Source organism: Mus musculus, chromosome 14, assembly GCF_000001635.26.
Source record: "Mus musculus strain C57BL/6J chromosome 14, GRCm38.p6 C57BL/6J".
Taxonomy (NCBI): domain Eukaryota; kingdom Metazoa; phylum Chordata; class Mammalia; order Rodentia; family Muridae; genus Mus; species Mus musculus.
In genome coordinates this window covers 53,077,916-53,097,164 of record NC_000080.6, presented here as the reverse complement: position 1 = coordinate 53,097,164, position 19,249 = coordinate 53,077,916, and the positions used below count along the sequence as shown (strand labels likewise).

Genomic DNA, 19,249 nt, shown 5'->3' with positions numbered 1-19,249 from the left:
TTCCTCCTCCTCTTCTTCTTCTTCCTCACTCAAAATCTGAAAGAACTCCATCTGAATACATGGCCAGGCTATGTGTCAGTGTCATTAGCATCAATTGCTACTACTGCCTTATGGAGCTAGAAAAGGGTCTTGGGACAAAGGAAAGCTGCTAACACTTAAACCTTCTGTTTCCAGCTCCCCATGACTGTGAGAAAATATGTATTTCTTGTATACTCCACTCTGACAGTTATATGTTGTTATGGCAGGAGTGGAGGGGAAGGGCAAACGGAGAAATCTGGTCAAGTTGTATGACGTTTCAGTTACATGAGATGACTAAGTCCAGAGAGCTCTTCCTAGTGTTGGCCCTATAATTAACAATACTTTAGTTGCAGAATTTTTTTAAAAATGTACATATAATGCTAAATGTCATTACTGCAGTTAGGAAAATCTTATCTCTGAAAAACATAAATCTAACTAACGTAGAGAATAAAAATGGTATAAAGAATGAACAAAGTTCTCAAAAAGGCACCAGAGTGAAAGGAAAGGCAGTGTATCACGAAGAAAGTGGAGCATTGCAGTAGCCAGGAAACTGGAGAGCGAGAGTCTTTGATGCAACTGAGAGGAAAGGGCCAGGATGAATATTACATGTAACTCAGATGCACTGGGCACTTTTTATTCAGTTCAATACTTGTTTATTGAGTGACCACAACAGTGTTCCCCAGACTGGTCTCATACTTCTGGGCTGGAGTAAGCCTCCTTATCTACTCCAGAAGTAACTGACACATTTCAATACTATTTATGGTATATTTTATTGCTCTAGACACTATGACAAGGATGGAAGGATTCCATATAAATAAGGGATTTAGGGAATTGTAAATATATTTTAGAATGAAATTATTTATTTTTTAATTTTTGCCAAATTGAATTATAAAATATCTTATGTGTAAATGCTTGAATTCTGCATGTGAAGCTGCCCATAATAATATTTTTAAAAACAGGATCATATCAGATAATACAATCACAAATAAAAATTTTGAGTCATAACTTTATAATTGTCTGTATTTTCATAAATTTAAAATTACTGTATGATATACATTAACTTACATATGTGTTTAAAATTCATGAAATGTTGTTGATGTTAATTGTCTGAGAGTAAACAGAAATACTCAGCTTGGGATAACCCTATGAAAATGAGTGGAATATTTGATACTTGAATTTTTGTGCTGGAGGTCGATTTTGCTACTAACTTGCATAATGTGTTCCAAATACTTCATGTGTGATAATACATAAGAAATTATTTTAAATTTTTTGTTAAAATTTTTTTGACCTAAATGTAATCTCATTTGGAGAAAGTTACATGGGATGCCAAGGACATTATGTACTTTGTGGCCATCCAGTAAAATATTCTACAGATATCCTTAGGCTATTTATTCTATGTGAAGTTTATCTTTAAGATTCCATGACTGACTTTTTGTGTGGATGATTTACCCATTGATCATAATAAGATTGAAGTCACCCACTATTATACACATTGTTACTCCTGGGCCAGTCTGATTCTTTATGTCTAATACACTTGGCTTTACAGAATTGAATGCACTGATAATTGACACATATACTTTTACAATTGCTCTATGTTCTTGCTGGACTGTTCCCTTTGTCCATGTGCCTTGTATTTTCTGACTGGTTGGAGCTTAAAATCTGATTTGTCAGATATGAATAGAGCTGACTCTGCTTGCTTTTGAGCTTCACCTTCTTAGAAAAATATTTTTCATCCTTTCACTTTCAGTATGTGTATACCTTTGCTAGTGAGGTGAGGATCTTACAGGTAACATCCTGCTGAGTATTTGTTTTTAGTATGAGCAACAGTCTTTTAATTGATAAGTAAGAACATTTACACTTGGGGTTATTATAAAGTTAAGTCATTTTATTATCATTTCCCTTAATTTTATTCTTCACCCTTTGCTCATCTTAAAGCTTATTGGTTTACTGAGATAATGTTTGATTGCTCATGAGTTTATGTATTCTCTCCAGACATTTCAGGGCTATTGAGTCATCCTCACCTATGTCCAATGTTCCCTTAGAATCTCTGTGATGGAGTCCATGCTCTAGAATTCTCTGAAAGGTCAGGATGAATCAAGTCAACAGCAGTACCACTTCAAGCCCAGCCTTTTCGGTCCCAACCTGTTTTCCTCAAATATTCATGGGTGAAAGAATCCCAAGTTCAGATTTTACTTCTCAGGAAATCAATCTAAGGCAATGTATTATTTCTTTAATACTGAAACAAATATTGAAATATTTATCATACTAAATCACATAGCAAATGACCCTAAATTAGTTTCTTTTCTGTTACTGTGATAAAATACTGAGTCCAAAAAGAAACTTCTGGAAGACTGTATTTTGGCTTAGGTTCCAGAAGGATAACAGTCCATCTTAGTAGGAGGAACACATGACAGCAAGCAGTAGTCATGGTAGCTAGAGCACAAAGTTCAGCAATCACATCTTTAACCACAAGCATCAATGTAGAGAGTGAACCTGAAGTGGGGTGATGCTATGACTCTCAAAGTCCAGCCCCAACCACTAACTTCTTTCAGCGAGGCCTCCTCTCTTGCATGTCCCTGAAATCTGTGCTACCACCTGGGAACCAAGTGGTCAATATGTGAGAATCTGAGAAACATTCTCACTCTAACCACCACAGACCTCTTAATAACATAATCAATATTCAAATTGGAACATTATCCTCGATTCTTGCCAAATGGTATAAAGCCAGAAAATATAAAATAAAAGGCTGAATAAAATTTTAAGTATTTTTATTCTACAGCAACTTTTTAATCTCCCTCAATACCATTTCATATATGTCCATATTCCCCCTAAGCTCCTCTCCAGACTTCATGCCATTTTTTTCTATAGCCCACTATGTCCATAGTATGTTACCCATATCTCCATTACTGAGATACACTGAAGCATGGAAAACTTAACAGTGACCATACTGTGAATTAGAGATGATTATCCCTTGGGGTTGAAGGGATAAATGGCTCAGTGGTTAAGACACTAGCAGCTCTTTCTGAGGACCTGTGTTAGATTTCCAGCACCCACATGGCAGCTCACAGCTATCTGTAACCTAGGTTCCAGGTGACCTGATACCCACCCACCCACATATATACATACATGCAGGAAAAGCACCAATTTACATAAAATTTATTTAAAAAGAGAGAGAGAGAGAGAATGATTATCTATTTCTTTGTATCAATCTCCCATAGTAAAATATGATTTCTTGTAGCTATATGCTTTGGAGTGTTTCAAATTGTTCTTCTGTGGTTTGGAAATATGGATAGAAAATCCTGATTATGTTATTCATTTAATAATTATTATCCATTTAGTAAGTGTGTCTATGAACAAACACAAACAAAATATCCAATCCTTCCTATACAGGTTTTTTTTTGAAACCAATGTACTACATAAACAGTGTCTTGAGTGACTAAAGAGAAAGTAGTACATGATTAACTCTAAAGGAGATCTGTTACCATATAATAACATTTCCGTGTATTGATGCATGATAAAAACCAGAACTAGTGAATTGACTTGTGGTAAAGCCTCAGTGAGCACTAGGATGAATATGTTAAGTGAGGGGACCTTTCAGTACTTCAATTTAAAAAAAGCAATAAGTGGAGATACGTATGGTGGCAGAAGCATGTAATCCCAGAAAACAGGCTGGTAAAACAGGAGAACCAAGAGTTTAAGCCAGCATAGGCTCTGCAACAAAATCCTGTTTCAAAAATAAATTAATGAAAATAAATACAGAAAGACAGTGAATGAAACAGTTAAGTGAGCAAAGAGACAAACTACAAATGAGAGAAATTTTTGCCAGCTACTTACCTGGCAGAGGATGAAACAACACATATACACAAATACACACACACACACACACACACACACACACACACACACACACACACACACATACACACACACACACACACTGCTTATTGTTGTTAAACAATGAAAACAATTTAAGAATGGGCTTTGGAATAGATCATAGCACTGAGCATTCTTAGACTTCACAGAAATGGAAATTAAACTAATATGAGATTTTTGTCACATCTCACTCAGATTAGCTATTATCACGAAATCAAATGATGACAAGTGCTGGTGATGTTGGGAAATAGGAAGCCTTAGTTCACCATTGCTGGAAACGTAAACTGATGTAACAGTTATGGTAATCAGTGGAAAATGGTCTCACAAGCCTAAAAGATGAAGTGTCATGTGGTCCAGCTATGTAATTTCTAGGTACTTATCAGAAGGCCTCTATGTCCTACTACAGAGATATTTTTTGCTCAGTTTTGGTTATTGTTGCTCTATTCAAAATTGCTAGGGAGTGAACATAGCCTAGATGTTCATCAACAAAAGAATGGATAAGGAGAGTTTGGACAGACAGGCAGATGGATGAATATTATTCAAGAGTAAAGAAAATAAAAGTATAGAATTTTCCTGAAAATGGACACAATTGGAAAAGAGTGTGATAAGTGAGTTATCTGGACTCTGAGAGAATAGCACATGCAAATCTTAGCTTCTAGGTTTTTATATGTACACATGTGTTTATGAGTGTGTGTGTGTGTGTGTGTGAGTGTGTGTGTGTGTGTGTGTGTGTGTGTGTGTGTGTGTGTAGATACCAGAACATTAGAAAACTCCCAATGAGAGGGAAAAGGAAGCAATAAGGAAGATGAACGAGAAGGGAACAGAACACATTATACAGAAGTGGAGGAGGAGATACTGGGCACAAGAAGCCTTGGGTGGGTATGAGAAATAGGGAGGTAATGGATAGGAGAAGCTTCAGGACCAGTTGACCAAAAGTAAATGCCTGGAACTGCCATAGAGAACCTGCTACATTATAAGCTACTTTAAAAAAATTTAATAAACTATTTGTATTATTTTTTTAAATCCATGAAGGCTAAGTGCTGTAGAGTTGATGGTTGTCTTTATGGCATGTGGTGAGTCTTGTAGTCCTGTGCTCGTCTTACTCCTCAACAAGATATACACATTGAGAGTGTATAATTGTTCTATAACCATCAGCATGTGAGAAAAGTGGAAAATATTCCACCAAACCAGTAGTTTGCCTTTCCCCTGAGGATGACTTATTTTTAAGATGTTAAAGTATTTTAACAATCAAGTCTTTTTTACCACTCCTGCACATAAATCACATTGCACGCAGAGTAGAAACAGAATTTCTTCACTGTATAGACTGTGCTCTCTGTCAGGCCTTAATGGGGCACAGTAGGTTTGGGTGCAGCCTGCAGGTGCCTGGAGAGCACTGTGTGCTCACTAACTGCACAGAAGTAGAGAGCGGAGTCACTGGGCTGGGAGTCTCTGATGTGCAGGGAAACATGCAGGCTGGCCTTATTGAGGTGAGCTGTGAATCTGCCTTCTTTCTTGTCACCATCAGAGAAGATGGACATCAGTGCTTTGGGGCCTTCTCCAGAATGCTGTCTGTACCACCAGAAATACTGAAAATTACGATCACTTGAAGTGCAGTTGAGAGAGGCCATGCCTCCCTCTGGGACACTGAGGGATTCTGGGCTCTGCTGCACCTTCTGCTGGCTCTTCACCCCTGTGCAGAAAAACAAAGGTCAGACAATCAAGACCGGATGCATATGGATGCTAACATTCCAGAATGACATTTCCATGGGTCTCCCGCCCCTAACTAGAGATTAAGAACATTTGTGTTTCTACCATTCCCCTGGAGCTGACAGTGACTTTACATATCACACATGGATCCCAAAGGAATTCCCAAACTTACAGTTTAACTGGAGCCACAGGACCACTAGGGAAACACTCAAGGATTTCATTCTCTCCTCTTCCCTCTTCGCTGTGGATTTAGATTCTCAATCCTAAACTCATATAGTTGTGTTCATAAGTTTTCACATCTCCTATAAACATAAAAAGCAGCTTTGCTAGCAATCACAACAGTGACTCTTCACCATCTAAACAGCACCAAGCCTTTCCTCCAGCCCTCTATCTACTCCTCCCTCCTCTTCCTGCCCAGCCCTCTTTCACCCTTTCCTCCTACTTGAGAAGCTTACTCAAGATCCCTATAAAGCACTGCCACCTTGTGGGCTCATGATAGTAATCAAAAGAAAGAGTCAAACTCCAAATTCTTCTAATGTAACTATTAACACTATGAAAATCCCTAACCAGTTCAGCTGGAGTATTAAAGAGATATTTGCCCTAAGTCAGGGTTGGGAATGAGGTGAGTTCAGTTGATATTGTCTCTGTTCTCAGTAATAATAAGTATTGCACATAGGCAGCCACCTACTCTGAAAAATCACTATGAAGCATCAGTCATGGAAATCTAAGTGAGGATCTTACCTACAGCACAATTCTAACCCTTGTCCCTTCTATTCAAGTCCATCTTCAAGGCTTACAGATGGCTGGGCAGATTGCTTATCTGGACCAGAGCCTAGAAAGACCTTGGATTCTTCATTCCATTTGGAACCAAGAGCACACTTGTTTTCGAACAACTTTACTTGGGTTGGAGCAGGATAGATGCTGAGCACCTAAACTCTAAAAAAGACCTAGGCAACTTGTTTATTTGTCTAATTTTTTATTCTCTTTTCTTGAATGGAGAATTGTTGAGTAAAGGTTGATCTTTGAAAGTTCTAGATCTGGTGTCTCCCTCTTTCTGACTCCCCCTCCCTCCCCTTTTTTCCTTCTCTCTCTTCTTCCCTAACCCTTTCACTTTATCTCACTATCCATTTCCAACATAGTCTTCAAGCCATATGTACCAGGGGAATATCTATGCCAGAGCTGAAGTGGGTCCACAAAGAAACAAGTCTGTGAAACATCCATATCCAGGACAGTAAAGATTGTGGAGGCAAGCGAGCAAGTTTGGATCAATACAACAAGTAGCAGCTATTGGTTCATCACTTTGGTAAGCTGGCATTGAGTTGATTATTTTTTTAGGCATATGTAACTGCAAGGCAATTTGATGAAAGATTTACTGGTGGTAATAAACTCAATCCTGCATACAAAATAAAACATATATAACTCTCACTGAGGCACAAAGTAAGGTAAATAAAGATTTAATATGACAACATTGAAACTCTTGGTAAAGTACCAGGTATACCTTCTATAATTACGTAGTCAGTAGAATGACTGAGAAAAATAAGCTTATAATAAAGGTATGGGCTTAGGAAAGGGATTGGTGTGGTCTCTGACTACACAGATAGTACAAAGGTCACCAGGAAATTAATCACTTCTGTTCCCAGACCTCTAGACAAGTAACAGATTTTTACATTCCTTCTTTTGAATGAACAACCTGGTGTATTTCACATTCCAGGTTCCCCTGGTGATATCTGTGGGCACAAGGACCTCTATGCCTGCTAAACTGCCTTATGTTAGGCTTTGAGATCTTGCAGAAGCTGGAGAATGAAGAGTTAAGCATCCACAAAGTACGGTTTGATCAGACCCTTCCTTCAACATCAACAAGTACGAAGGGAACAGACTGAGGGAAAGATGCTCATACTCAGACTGTTTTATGCAACAGTACATTATCCATGACAATAATAACACTATTCATTTCTCAGTAAATATGAAACCTAAAGAAGTAGATAATCATAGTGTCACATGCTTAAAATCCCAGAGGGGACTCTAGTTTGGGAGGCTGAAGCAAAAGGATGTGAGTTTAAGTCCTGTCTGTGACATACAGGGGAGACATGTCTCAATAAATCTGTAAGAATGAGATGAAAAGAACAAGCACTATGGCTTTGGGAAATGGCCAAAAGAAGTATGAAAGTAAACTTGAAGCAGTCTTTGTGAGATACACACCTCCATGTAAAAGACTCGTAATAAAATGTATATAATTAGAAAAGCAGTTTTCCTGGAAGAGCTGTAGAATGGCCAGTTAGAGACACACAGCACTTTCCTGCATCACTGTGAACCTGAAACAAAGCATCAAGTGTGTGGCTGCCAGGGGAGGGGAGGGGAGTGATATCCAAAGAAAGGGAGTTGTAAAGTAAACAGCAGAGCTAGAGGAAACCTCCAATTCCTAAACTGGAATGTTCTAAAAGAAACTAAGGATCCTAACATTGGGTGCTGAAAACAAGATAGGGGAGAGGAGATGCCCCTTGGTTGGGCTTTATGCAACAGAGAAAATAAAAGTCTGGATAAGATTCAGAGACGTACAATCTGACACTCTGCGAAGACATAATTTAAGATGAAAGATCTTTGATCCTCACACCAAGTAGAAACTGGAGAATGGGGCCTCTCCACTTACTAGCTTGTTCACTGGGGCCATGGTGGGAAAACTTCTTTAGAAAACTCTTATTCTTGATGTCCAACCTCAATAGTCAGTCCAATCGTTATACAGCAGCACAGCCTACCAAGTACGTATGACAATTCCTGCACCCTTCCCTACCTGGAGACCTACCCTTTATCCACAACCAGGGACCTATCATAGACTGCTGAGTCCTAATTGTGTCTCACCCAACCTCTGAGTTTGTCAGAGTGACACTTGTCCTGTGTACCAGCTCAGCCTAAGCTATCATCACAATATAAACAACCAATTAAAGAAGTCTACATGCCCAAGTTTAATCACAAAAAACACAAACAATATGAAAGGTCAAGATAGTATGTTCCACATCCCACAAACCCAGAATTACCTCAATGAACCTCATACCATAGAACTAAAAAGGGGGTTCTTTACATAGAAAGAACCATCACAAAATTCACTAAACAATCCAAGGAGTTAAAAGATAAAACAAGGTCACAGCTCCGTGAAGAAATGTTCAAAGTCCTTATTCATCAGGAAAATGCAAACCTGAAGGATCCTGAGATTCTACCTTACACCAATCACAATGGCTAAGTTAAAAAACTCAGGTGACAGCACATGTTGGCATGGATGTGAAAGAGAGGAACACTCCTCCATTTCTAGGGGAATTGTAAACTGGTACAGCTACACTGAAAACCAATCTGGACGTTCCTCAGAAAATTGGAAATAATTCTACCCGAAGATCCACTCTTTAGCTTATATCCAAAAGATGTCTCACCATACTACAGAGGCAAGTGCTCCACTATGTTCATAGCAGCCTTATCTGTGAATAACCAGAAGCTGGAAACAACCAGATGTCCTACAATGGAAAAGTACATATAGAAAATGTGGTTCATTTATACAATAGAATACTATTCAGCTATTAAAAATGAGGGCATCATGAGTTTTGCAGGCAAATGGATGGAACTAGAAAATATCATCCTGAGTGAGATAACTCGAACCCAAAAGGATTTGCAGAGTATGTACTCAATAATAAGTAGATATTAGCCAAAAAGCACAGAATACCAAGAATACACTCCACAGAACTCAAAAAAAGGTTTACAAACAACGGGACCTCATAAAATTACAGATGCAGAATTGAGTTGGAATTTTGATGGGGATTGCATTGAATCTGTAGATTGCTTTTGGCAAGATAGCCATTTTTTACTATATTTATCCTGCCAATCCATGAGCACTGGAGATCTTCCCATCTTCTGAGATCTTCTTTAATTTCTTTCTTCAGAGACTTGAAGTTCTTATCATACAGATCTTTCACATCCTTAGTTAGAGTCATGCCAAGGTATTTTATATTATTTGTGACTATTGAGAAGGGTGTTGTTTCCTTAATTTCTTTCTCAGCCTGTTTTTTCTTTGTGAAGAGAAAGGCCATTGACTTGTTTGAGTTAATTTTATATCCAGCTACTTCACTGAAGCTGTTTATCAGACTTAGGAGTTCTCTGGTGGAATTTATAGGGTCACATATATATCCTATCATATCATCTGCAAAAAGTGATATTTTGACTTCTTCCTTTCCAATTTGTATCCCCTTGATCTCCTTTTGTTGTCGAATTGCTCTGGCTAGGACTTCAAGTACAATTTTGCAATCCCCATCAAAATTCCAATTCAATTCTTCAACAAATTAGAAAGGGCAATCTGCAAATTCATCTGGAATAACAAAAAAAAAAACTGGGATAGCAAAAACTCTTCTCAAGGATAAAAGAACCTCTGGTGGAATCACCATGCCTGAACTAAAGCTGTAATAAAGAGCAATTGTGATAAAAACTGCATGGTACTGGTATAGAGACAGACAAGTAGACCAACGAATTAGAATTTAAGACCCATAAATGTACCCACACACCTATGGTCACTTGATCTTTGACAAGGGAGCTAAAACCATCCAGTGGAAAAAAGACAGCATTTTCAACAATTGGTGCTGGCACAACTGGTTATTATCATGTAGAAGAATGCAAATTGATCCATTCCTATCTCCTTGTACTAAGGTCAAATTTAAGTGAATCAAGGAACTCCACGTAAAAGCAGAGACAGTGAAACTTATAGAGGAGAAAGTGAGGAAAATCCTCAAAGATATTGGCACAGGGGAAAAATTCCTGAATAGAAGAGCAATGGCTTGTGCTGTAAGATTGAGAATTGACAAATGGGACCTTATAAAACTGCAAAGCTTCTGTAAGGCAAAAGACACTGTCAATAAGACAAAAAGGCCACCAACAGATTAGGAAAGGATCTTTACCTATCCTAAATCAGATAGGGGACTAATATCCAATATAGAGTCCCCTCTGGAATCATGGAGCTAATAGGAGAAGTGCCAGTGATGGGAGAAAAGGTGTATTAAGTCATCAACAGAATGAGTGAAAAACTCAAGGCAAGCCTATTACGTTGGTCACTGATTACTAAAACTAATTAAAGTATTCAAGTTATAAGTAAGACTTGAAAAAGAACTACCCTTCTCTTCCACATTTGAAGTATGCTGGAGCCTGATTTTCAAGGAAGGAAAATGGAAAGATTTAGATTAAAGTCTTCCCAGCTGCTTGTGTTTGAGAAAAGACTTACAGGAAGTGCAGTTTGTCAACAGGCTGGGATTGGATGGGACAGCACCATGGGCAGGCAAGGGACAGCACACAGGTCCTGATAGGGAAATGTGACCTGCATGTTTCTTTCCCTCTGGCTCCTCCCACTTCACACACAGCACAGGGCTGCAGAAGAGGCTTTCTGAGATGATCAGTTGATAATATCAACTTCCACTTTGTTAGGGTCACCAATAATGTCATCATCACTGAGACACCTGGCCACTCTTCTCTGGACCACTGTTTCTCCCTGTAAAATCCCCGCTCTTTAGGAGTTCTTGGTACTACACTATGCTGACAACCATACTCAGAATTGCTATTAAAAAGTTAGGGAAATCTGTGTCCCAATCTTTAACATCAAATATGAGAAAAATAAGAACTGTCTTATAGAGAGTTGGGCACCTGAATTAGATAGATTGTGAAATATGTATCGTAGTCTCTCATGCATATTGATAGTAACAAAAATATATCAACTTTGTTTTTTCTTAGTAAAACATTTCTTTCCTTCAATGTCTGGGTTCATGGCTTATTTCTGCTTAATCTTCTCTCTAGATGAGTTTGATGATGAAAATAGTCATCATCTTCCCCTATCTTCTTGGAGGTCATTTCTCTCTGGCTGCAGTAACGCACTTGTGATGCTCAGAACAGAAATGGCATAGAAGGATGGAGTTTGATTTTCATTTCCCTGATGAAAGCCCATGCTGAGTGTATTTATATGCTTACTTATTGGGTATCGTTTGTGAAGTAGCTAAGCTTTACCATGGTTATTTCTTTTCTTACTGATTTTGTAAAATGTTTGTATTGCTCATTTGAATCCTTTTCAGATACACGCATCATAGAGACAGGCGCCGTGGCTCTTTGCCAGTGATATTCAGGATGCTGAGGAGAGAGAACCACTTGAGGCAGTTAATAGAGGTCAGACAGGGTAGCATGATAAAACTATCTCTAAAAATAAACTAAAGAACTACGCATTGCAAAACATAGTCTTTCAGTGAGTGAGTGAACTTCTCTCCTTTTGTTTGTTTGTTTTTACAGTAGCATACAGCTATTACTCAGAGCAGTGTCAAACTGGCAATCCTCTGCCTCAGCCTCACAAGTCATTAAAAACTACAGTCAGGTGCCACCGTGTTCAGCTTGAGGAAACTTTAGTAAGGACAATTGAAAACAAATTTTAATTTCACAGAGTGTTATCTTGAAAGTTTTATTCATTTTCTTTTGAGCTCTTTAAAAATGCTTTTCCTTGTTAACTTCTGTGGCTTCTGAAGAAGTATTAAATATGTTTCTTAGAGAAGAGAATATAAATTTTACATGTGTTAACAAGATTTTGCTATTTGGATGTAGCGAGTCATCTAACTGTGCATTCCCTTCCCTTGTCTGCCTGGGATTCTGCCAAAATCAGAGAGGTGGACATGCAGAACCCTTTAGCTCTACAGTTTCTTTTCGGGGTTTTAGTTTGGGAGGGCTTGCTAAAGTCACATTGAAATCTCAGATCATTACTGATTAGGGACCCAGGGGACATTTTATGTCACTTAGTCGTTATTTTGTTGAACGGAGAGCCAAAGCTCCGTGTGCTCATACTCACAAGGCTTACCCTCTGTGGCTGTGTATTGGCTCTCTTCAGCTCCCTGACTAACTTTGGTCTGAGTTCTACTCTTTCAGATATGAGACTTTCTGTACCACGTTTACACCTTTCATTTGCTTGGTGTGCTGTTATTCTTCAGACTGTCAGTTTTCGATGTTCTTGTTGAAGAGGCATTTCCTGGAGACAGTTTGTTAACACTGCTGATTAACCTGTGGCTTTTCTTCAGTGAGTTGAGGCCACTTACTTTTAAAATTATACTGAGAGAACTTGCTGTTTCCCATGGTTTTGTGGGTTACGATTTTGGTTGATTGACCTATTGTTCTTTCCTTCCTTCCCTGTTTACATTGGGGGTTTCGAGGTTTGCTGTTTGCACATGATAGACTCCCGAGTACCCTGCTCCTTCCCTGAGATGTATTCTATCCTGTGCTCTTTTGGATGTCACTGTCTTTCTTCTGTGCACAGTGCTCCCTTAAGGATTTCCTGGCTGTGCTGTTATGAATTTCCTTAACGTGTTCTTATCTTGAAATGTTCTTATTTCTCTATCATTTTAAAGAAGTAACTTTGCCAACTGTAGCAGTCCTGTGACGACGACGTGTCTCTCTGAACAGGAGATGAAGGCCTGGTGGGCACAGTATTCTTGAGTCTCAGTCAGGGTGTGTGCCAGGTCCTATCTCATTGAGGTTTTCAATGCTCTTGAGGTTGGATCTATATTTCTTTCTTTAGCTTTGGAGAATTCTCTGCTACATTCTAATTCAGTATATTGTTTGTGTTGTCGGACTTTACCTCAGCTCCCTTATCTGTCCCACGGATTCCCAGGTTTTGTGTCTTTAATGTGTTTCAGAGTTCTTGGAAATTTTGGGTATGCTCATTAGTTTTCTTTCTTCCCATGTCTCTGATCCACTCTGTCCAATATTGTCTGTCAGCGATGCTTTCCACTGTGTTTAATTTAATTTCCCAGCATTTATATTTGGTTCATTTTCAGAGTCTCAATTTTCTTGCTGAGTTTTTCTTCATGTCTTTCAACTTCCCCTCCAAGTTACTGTTTTACTCACTTTGTAACTTCCTTGTCTAGGTCCTGAATTGATTTTCTTGCTCTCTTCATCTGCTTATTTGAGTGCTATCTATTATCATTGATCTTTTTTGTTGTTGTTGTTCTTCAAAGCCAGAATCTGATAACATTTTCTGGCATTTTGGCTGTCTCCTTATCTTTGGTATCCACTACAGAGGAGATGTGAGATTGCAGGGGCTGCTTTAGAGTCTCAACTTAAATTATCTAGAAATAGATTTGCCAGCATTTCCTTCCCCATGTGGCTCTGCTTCAGGGTTGGACATGAAATAGAAAAGTGTAGAAGACTTGGAAGACAGGATTGATACTTTTATGTTTTCTATGACTGCATATTTGGGCCCATGCCATTCTCCCAAATTCACCCATACCAGGAATGTGCCAGGTTGGGACCCTCAGGTGCTTTCAGTTCGGTATGTGACATGCTGGCAAATGGCCTGACTTCTTCTGAAGCCCTCAAATAAGAGAGACTGGAGAGGGGAAATTTGTCCTTGATTCCAATTTTCTTATGGTTCTCACTGCACTTTCACGGGTCTCAGTTCACACGGATGCTGCCCTCGTGCAGCTCTCTTTCCCACCTGATGAACTAGCTGGTGATGTTCAGTACCTCAGTGCTCAGTGCCAGGTGTAAAGAAAAAGATTGGTAGGCACTCCCCAGTCACCCCCAGTCATGTGATGGGTGAAGTCCTTCTACTGTCTCACTACTTATTCCCCGTTCCCAGACTACTTCACTCCTGATGGTAACTTTCAAAGGGAATGATGTTCTTTGTTATTCCAGACACCCAGTCTGAGGTATGCACTGTTACCACCTTGAAGAGAAAGTAACACTTTAAATTATTATGATGCAAGATTCCCAGCTGTAGAAAATACTGTTTGTTCTCTATGAGCTAATTTTTGCTAAAATATATTCAAGACAATGTATTATATAAAGAAGTTGCTTATAATACCTATTTCCAAATGTTATAGATGGGTGCTTTACTTAGAAACACATGTGTGATACAGACTGCTGATGAGGCAGCCACCATTCTTCTCTGGGATGTGCAGATGCGCTTCTCAGCTGGGCTCCCGAGATAGACGATGCTTAAGGAGCGTCCATTTTTGTTAAGCTTGTACTGTCACCTCAAACAGCATATACGGGATCCCAGAAAGCACAAAAATAATTCATTGAATTTTCCAGTCATGAAGCTAAAATGATTATACCTGTGAAGATGTTCTAAGTTCTGCTTTGCCTCATATGAACAGCCCAGGGCAACTTCTTCCCCCTTCTTCCTGCTTGTGCTGGTTGGACCTGAGTTAATTTCTGTCCTTCATAGGGTCCTGTAGATTGATTCTACAGGGTAGAACATTCAGAAAACACAGCTGATTGTGCAATGTGAGTAAAATATTGTAGGAATTAAATTAGCTTGAGATTCAAAGACAAACCTAACTAAAGACATATTCTGCTTGCTTTTCTTCAATCCCAGTTCCTCCTCAGGTCTATGTGAGTTGCAATATGCCTGGACAATACTTCCTGCTTAATATCCTTAGCTATATGTGAAACATGCATACCGGAAAAACCCAAGACTGCCAGCACACAGGGGAGACTATGGGGAAGCATAAGTCTCTCTGTAGGACACGTGTTTCTTACACTGCCTCGAGCAGGAAGTGGGCTTTGTTTAAACATAGACTACAAGTTCCATGTACAGACAGAAAAAGCATAGCTCACCACAGACTATTATTTGCGTCCTTGTCTTTCTTGTTAGTCAAAAGAGACAGCACTTTAAAGGGTGTTACTCTGTGGGATCATTTGGGGGACCCAAAGTCAAATTCACCACGAGCCATATGAGATCTTTAATGCACTTACAGATCATGGTCATATGTTTATGTCTCTACATCTATTGTCTAATAAAGATTACTTTTTATTTATTTATTTAAAGGAAGGCAAAGCTGATTTTCTTTAAACTATTGACACAGGATACATGGACCAACTCCAAATCAGAGAAGACTGGGGTTTCTAAATGAATAACAGAGGGTTACCAAAAGGTGGATACATTTGAATGGAAAGTCACAGAAGGCATGAATTGTGGCTAAACCATAGTTTTGAGGTTTGTGTTTCTGCAAAGTTTGTAACGACTCCCATGGTGTGGCCCCACTTGAGATATTGCCTAATCTGAGGAAACCATATTGAGTCGTGTAGATTCTCAGTTAAGTCCTTTGCACTATCAGCAAGCACTTCCTGGCATCCACAATAATGTTCAGGTTTGGTTGCAGTATATGGGATGGATCCCTAAAAGTCTTGGAAAGATCAGGAATTCAAGGCCCATACCTAAACACAGTAAAAAGCAATATACAGCAAACCAGTAGCCAACATCAAACTAAATGAAAATAAACTTGAAGCAATCCCACTAAAATAAGGGACTAGATAAAGCTGCCCTCTCTCTCCCTATCTATTCTATACAGTACTTGAAGTTCTAGCTAGAGCAATTAGACAAGAAAAGAGGATTAAAGGGATACAAATTGGAAAGGAAGAAGTCAAAATATCACTATATGCAGATGATATGATTGTGTACTTAAGTGACCCCAAAAACTCCACCAGAGAGCTCCTACAGCTGATAAAGATTAATTTTTTTAAAGCCTCACAACCATGAATTTCCCCATGAAACACTGGTGTCTGAAAAAAAAAATCTTCCTCCCTTACTAAGTGCTAGGGTCTATTTAAATTCTGCAATTAATAAAGCTAGTTCTAGATCATGTGGTAAAGGGCAATTCTTCAGAATTCTAGAAGATCCCTGTTTGCTTATGCTCTTTGAAATTGTAACAGGAATAGCATAATGGCCCGATGTGCATCATGGGAACCTGTGTGTGAATCCCCAGCAGTCACATCAGAATCCAGATGCTGTGGTGTGCACCTGCAGCTCTCCAGCAGCCATGTCATAGCCCAGATGCTGTGGGATGCAGCTGAGGAACCCCAGCAACCACGCCATAATTCAGATTCTGTGGGGTGCACTCAGAACCCCCAGCAGCCGTGTCATAACCCAGATGCTGTGGGATGCAGCTACAGTCTCAGTTCTGGGGAATTCCCAATCTATTATAATAGGCAAGCTCCAAGTTCAATGAAAGACCCTGCTTTCAAATAGAATAGGTGAAGAGCAATAGAGGAAGATGACCAATGTGGGTCTCTGGCCTCCACATGTGTATACCCACATAATTTATACATATGCTGCAACAACAACAACAACAACAACAACAACAACAATAACAGCAACAACTACTACAGCAACTCTGTCCTCAAGTATTCAGTTTGACTTATTAAGTTCTCTATATTTTACTTGCAAAACAATCTCAGATTTAGATTGCCAAGTATCCTCATGATATAAGGCAATTATTTACCCTCACAACACATGATACACATAACATGGATATACTTAGAAGCATGTTAATACCACCTAAATGGGTGGTTGAATGTTTCAAGGTTACTTTGATATTATTTTCATCTAACTTTGATATTAAATTATGGTCTTTGTGTTTTTTGTCTTTAAAATATCTGTACCCCTGAACTCTTGTACTATGAGATATTCAGAGGCATTAGCCTGTGTAGGGGTAGTGCTGATGCTGAGGTCCTGTTCCTTATTGGTTCTTGATGTGTCAGTATAGAAGCCATGGGCCAATTGTTAGGTGGAAGGAATAGGCTGGACTTCCAGGTTCCTGGAGGCAAGCAGAGAGACAGAAGAGAGACAGAGTTAGCCATGCTTCTGATGAAGAAAAGTCAACCAGCAATGTGAGATCTCAAAACAGAGTGGCCACACAGGCTACTCCTACAGGCGGGTGGTAAGGGATGTTCAGCAGGGACTAGATGTAACTGAGCAACTAAAGTTTAGGGCCGGTGGGAAGTGTGGAGATAAGAATATTAATAAAGGCAGGGTTTTCATTTATTCTGGAGATAATGGTACCCAGCAACTGTGTCAAAAGGCAAGTTGAAAATGAACAACTGTGTGCCTGTGTCTTTTATCCATGGATTCAAGGGAAACTGGGTGGGGGCTGGTAGCCCAGCCTGTTCCCGGAGCTTAGGTAGGGTAGCTGCTTTACATTCTTGAATTTCTTGAAAGTAGATGAGAATATGAAAGGCAAAACAAGAGGAAGTAGAGGAGGTCGGTGGTCATGTGAATCACTGCTTCCCTGGTCATCAGAGGAAATAAAAGTAAAAGAAAATTCTATGTGATTTCTATTCCAGAAGCCAAAGTCAAGGTCTCCTAATGCTGGGCTGTAACAACCACACATTCATAATGCTGTTGACAGAGTGCAGGAAGACAGGGCCTCTAATGTACAGTTGCCACAAACCAATCACACAGAGAACTATTTTTATAACCGCTCTGGAAAGCAATTCATCTAAACTAGTTAAGGAAATAGATGTAAAACTCCAGCTGCAAAGGGAGACTGGGGAAAGCGAGCTGTGACTCCAGCTTGGTCTGTCTCTGGCTCAATGGTCTAATCCTTACACTCACTGAGTGACACTTCACCTGCTGCTGCAAATGAAAACTCCCCTGAATCTCTGCCAGGCTCAGCCCACAGCAGGGCTTTGCTGGAGCCTCAGCTGCAGGTTTGGGTATGGGCTGCAGGTGCCTGGAGAGCACTGTGCACTTGCTGCACAGAAGTAGGTGGCTGAGTCTCCAGGCTGAGAGTCTGCAATGTGCAAGGAGAGCTTTTTCTCCCTTTTATTGAAGAAGATTGTGAATCGTCCATCTTCCTTTTTATCGGACACTGAAAGTATGGATATCAGGAGAGCGGGACCTTCCCCAGGGAACTGCTGGTACCATGGGAAGTAGTCAAAAGCACTGTTCTCATAACTGCAGTTCAGAATTGCGGTCTCTCCTTCCCAGACTGTCAGAGATTGGGGACTTTGTCTCACCTGCTGCTGGTCACGTTTCTCCTGCTGGCCACTCACCCCTGTGTAGAGAAATAGCAACTGTTGTTAGGTTCCCAGGAATGTACTTCCTGCTTAGATATCATGACTTGCCTGGTGCCCCAATTCTCTTGTACCTCCACATTAATCCCATATCCTCAGGTTTCTCCTCCATGACTCACCAGCTAGGTGAAGGCCTAGAAGTAAAAACGATGCTGTCAGGATCTTGTCCATTCCTCCTAGACTGAAGCTTGGGAGAAACTCTGTGGTCTTTTGTCTCCCACAGAACACTGACTCCAACTTCACAGGCACCTCAGCTCTCTGAGCAGGCTCCACCCTTCACAGACACTTTGTCTGAAGCTCTTTCTGACATAGGAAGCATTTCCTGTTCTTCTCAAATTTTGTATCTATGAAAATCGAGTCATGAGGATTACAAATCCCTTCCTTATAAGGACATTACACATTGGCAGTAACAATGTATGTTGTTATGGCTATCAATTAAAGCCGTATAGACGTTGATATACCCATAAATCAGAGTTTGGCTCAAAAGTCATCAAAGAAGTTTCTTACAATAGATGGGAATGTGAATTAACACAGAGCCCCACTGGACAATGTACATAGAGTTAGGGACGTTGGAACACTCAGTATTCTCATCAATGTACCCCCTCAAAGTTTGGATCCATTTAGAAGAAGAGGTGGAAAGATTGTAAGAGCCAGACGTTGTGAACAACTCCAAGGAACAGTATATTCCAGACACAGCAGGACTGATGCACATATGATTTCACAGAGAGTGTGACAGGCAGCATGCAGGAAACCTGCAAATGTTCAAAATAGAAAAATCCAAGTACTGGGAAGGGGAAGTGAA

At 39.7% G+C, this 19,249-nt stretch overlaps 1 pseudogene, 2 gene segments (V, D, J or C) and 1 further gene; all 4 read right to left on the bottom strand.

The window, feature by feature from the left end:
• Tcra (T cell receptor alpha chain) overlaps window positions 1–19,249 on the bottom strand; it is a 1,796,232-nt gene that overhangs the window by 1,127,034 nt on the left and 649,949 nt on the right.
• Window positions 5,290–5,819, bottom strand: Trav7n-4 (T cell receptor alpha variable 7N-4). The segment is given in 2 exon segments: window positions 5,290–5,580; window positions 5,771–5,819. Coding segments are annotated over 2 exon segments (340 nt in total).
• On the bottom strand, window positions 14,643–15,102 carry Trav15d-3 (T cell receptor alpha variable 15D-3; annotated as a pseudogene). Its single transcript is given in 2 exon segments — window positions 14,643–14,822; window positions 15,065–15,102. Coding segments are annotated over 2 exon segments (218 nt in total).
• On the bottom strand, window positions 18,120–18,618 carry Trav14d-3-dv8 (T cell receptor alpha variable 14D-3-DV8). The segment is given in 2 exon segments: window positions 18,120–18,428; window positions 18,567–18,618. Coding segments are annotated over 2 exon segments (361 nt in total).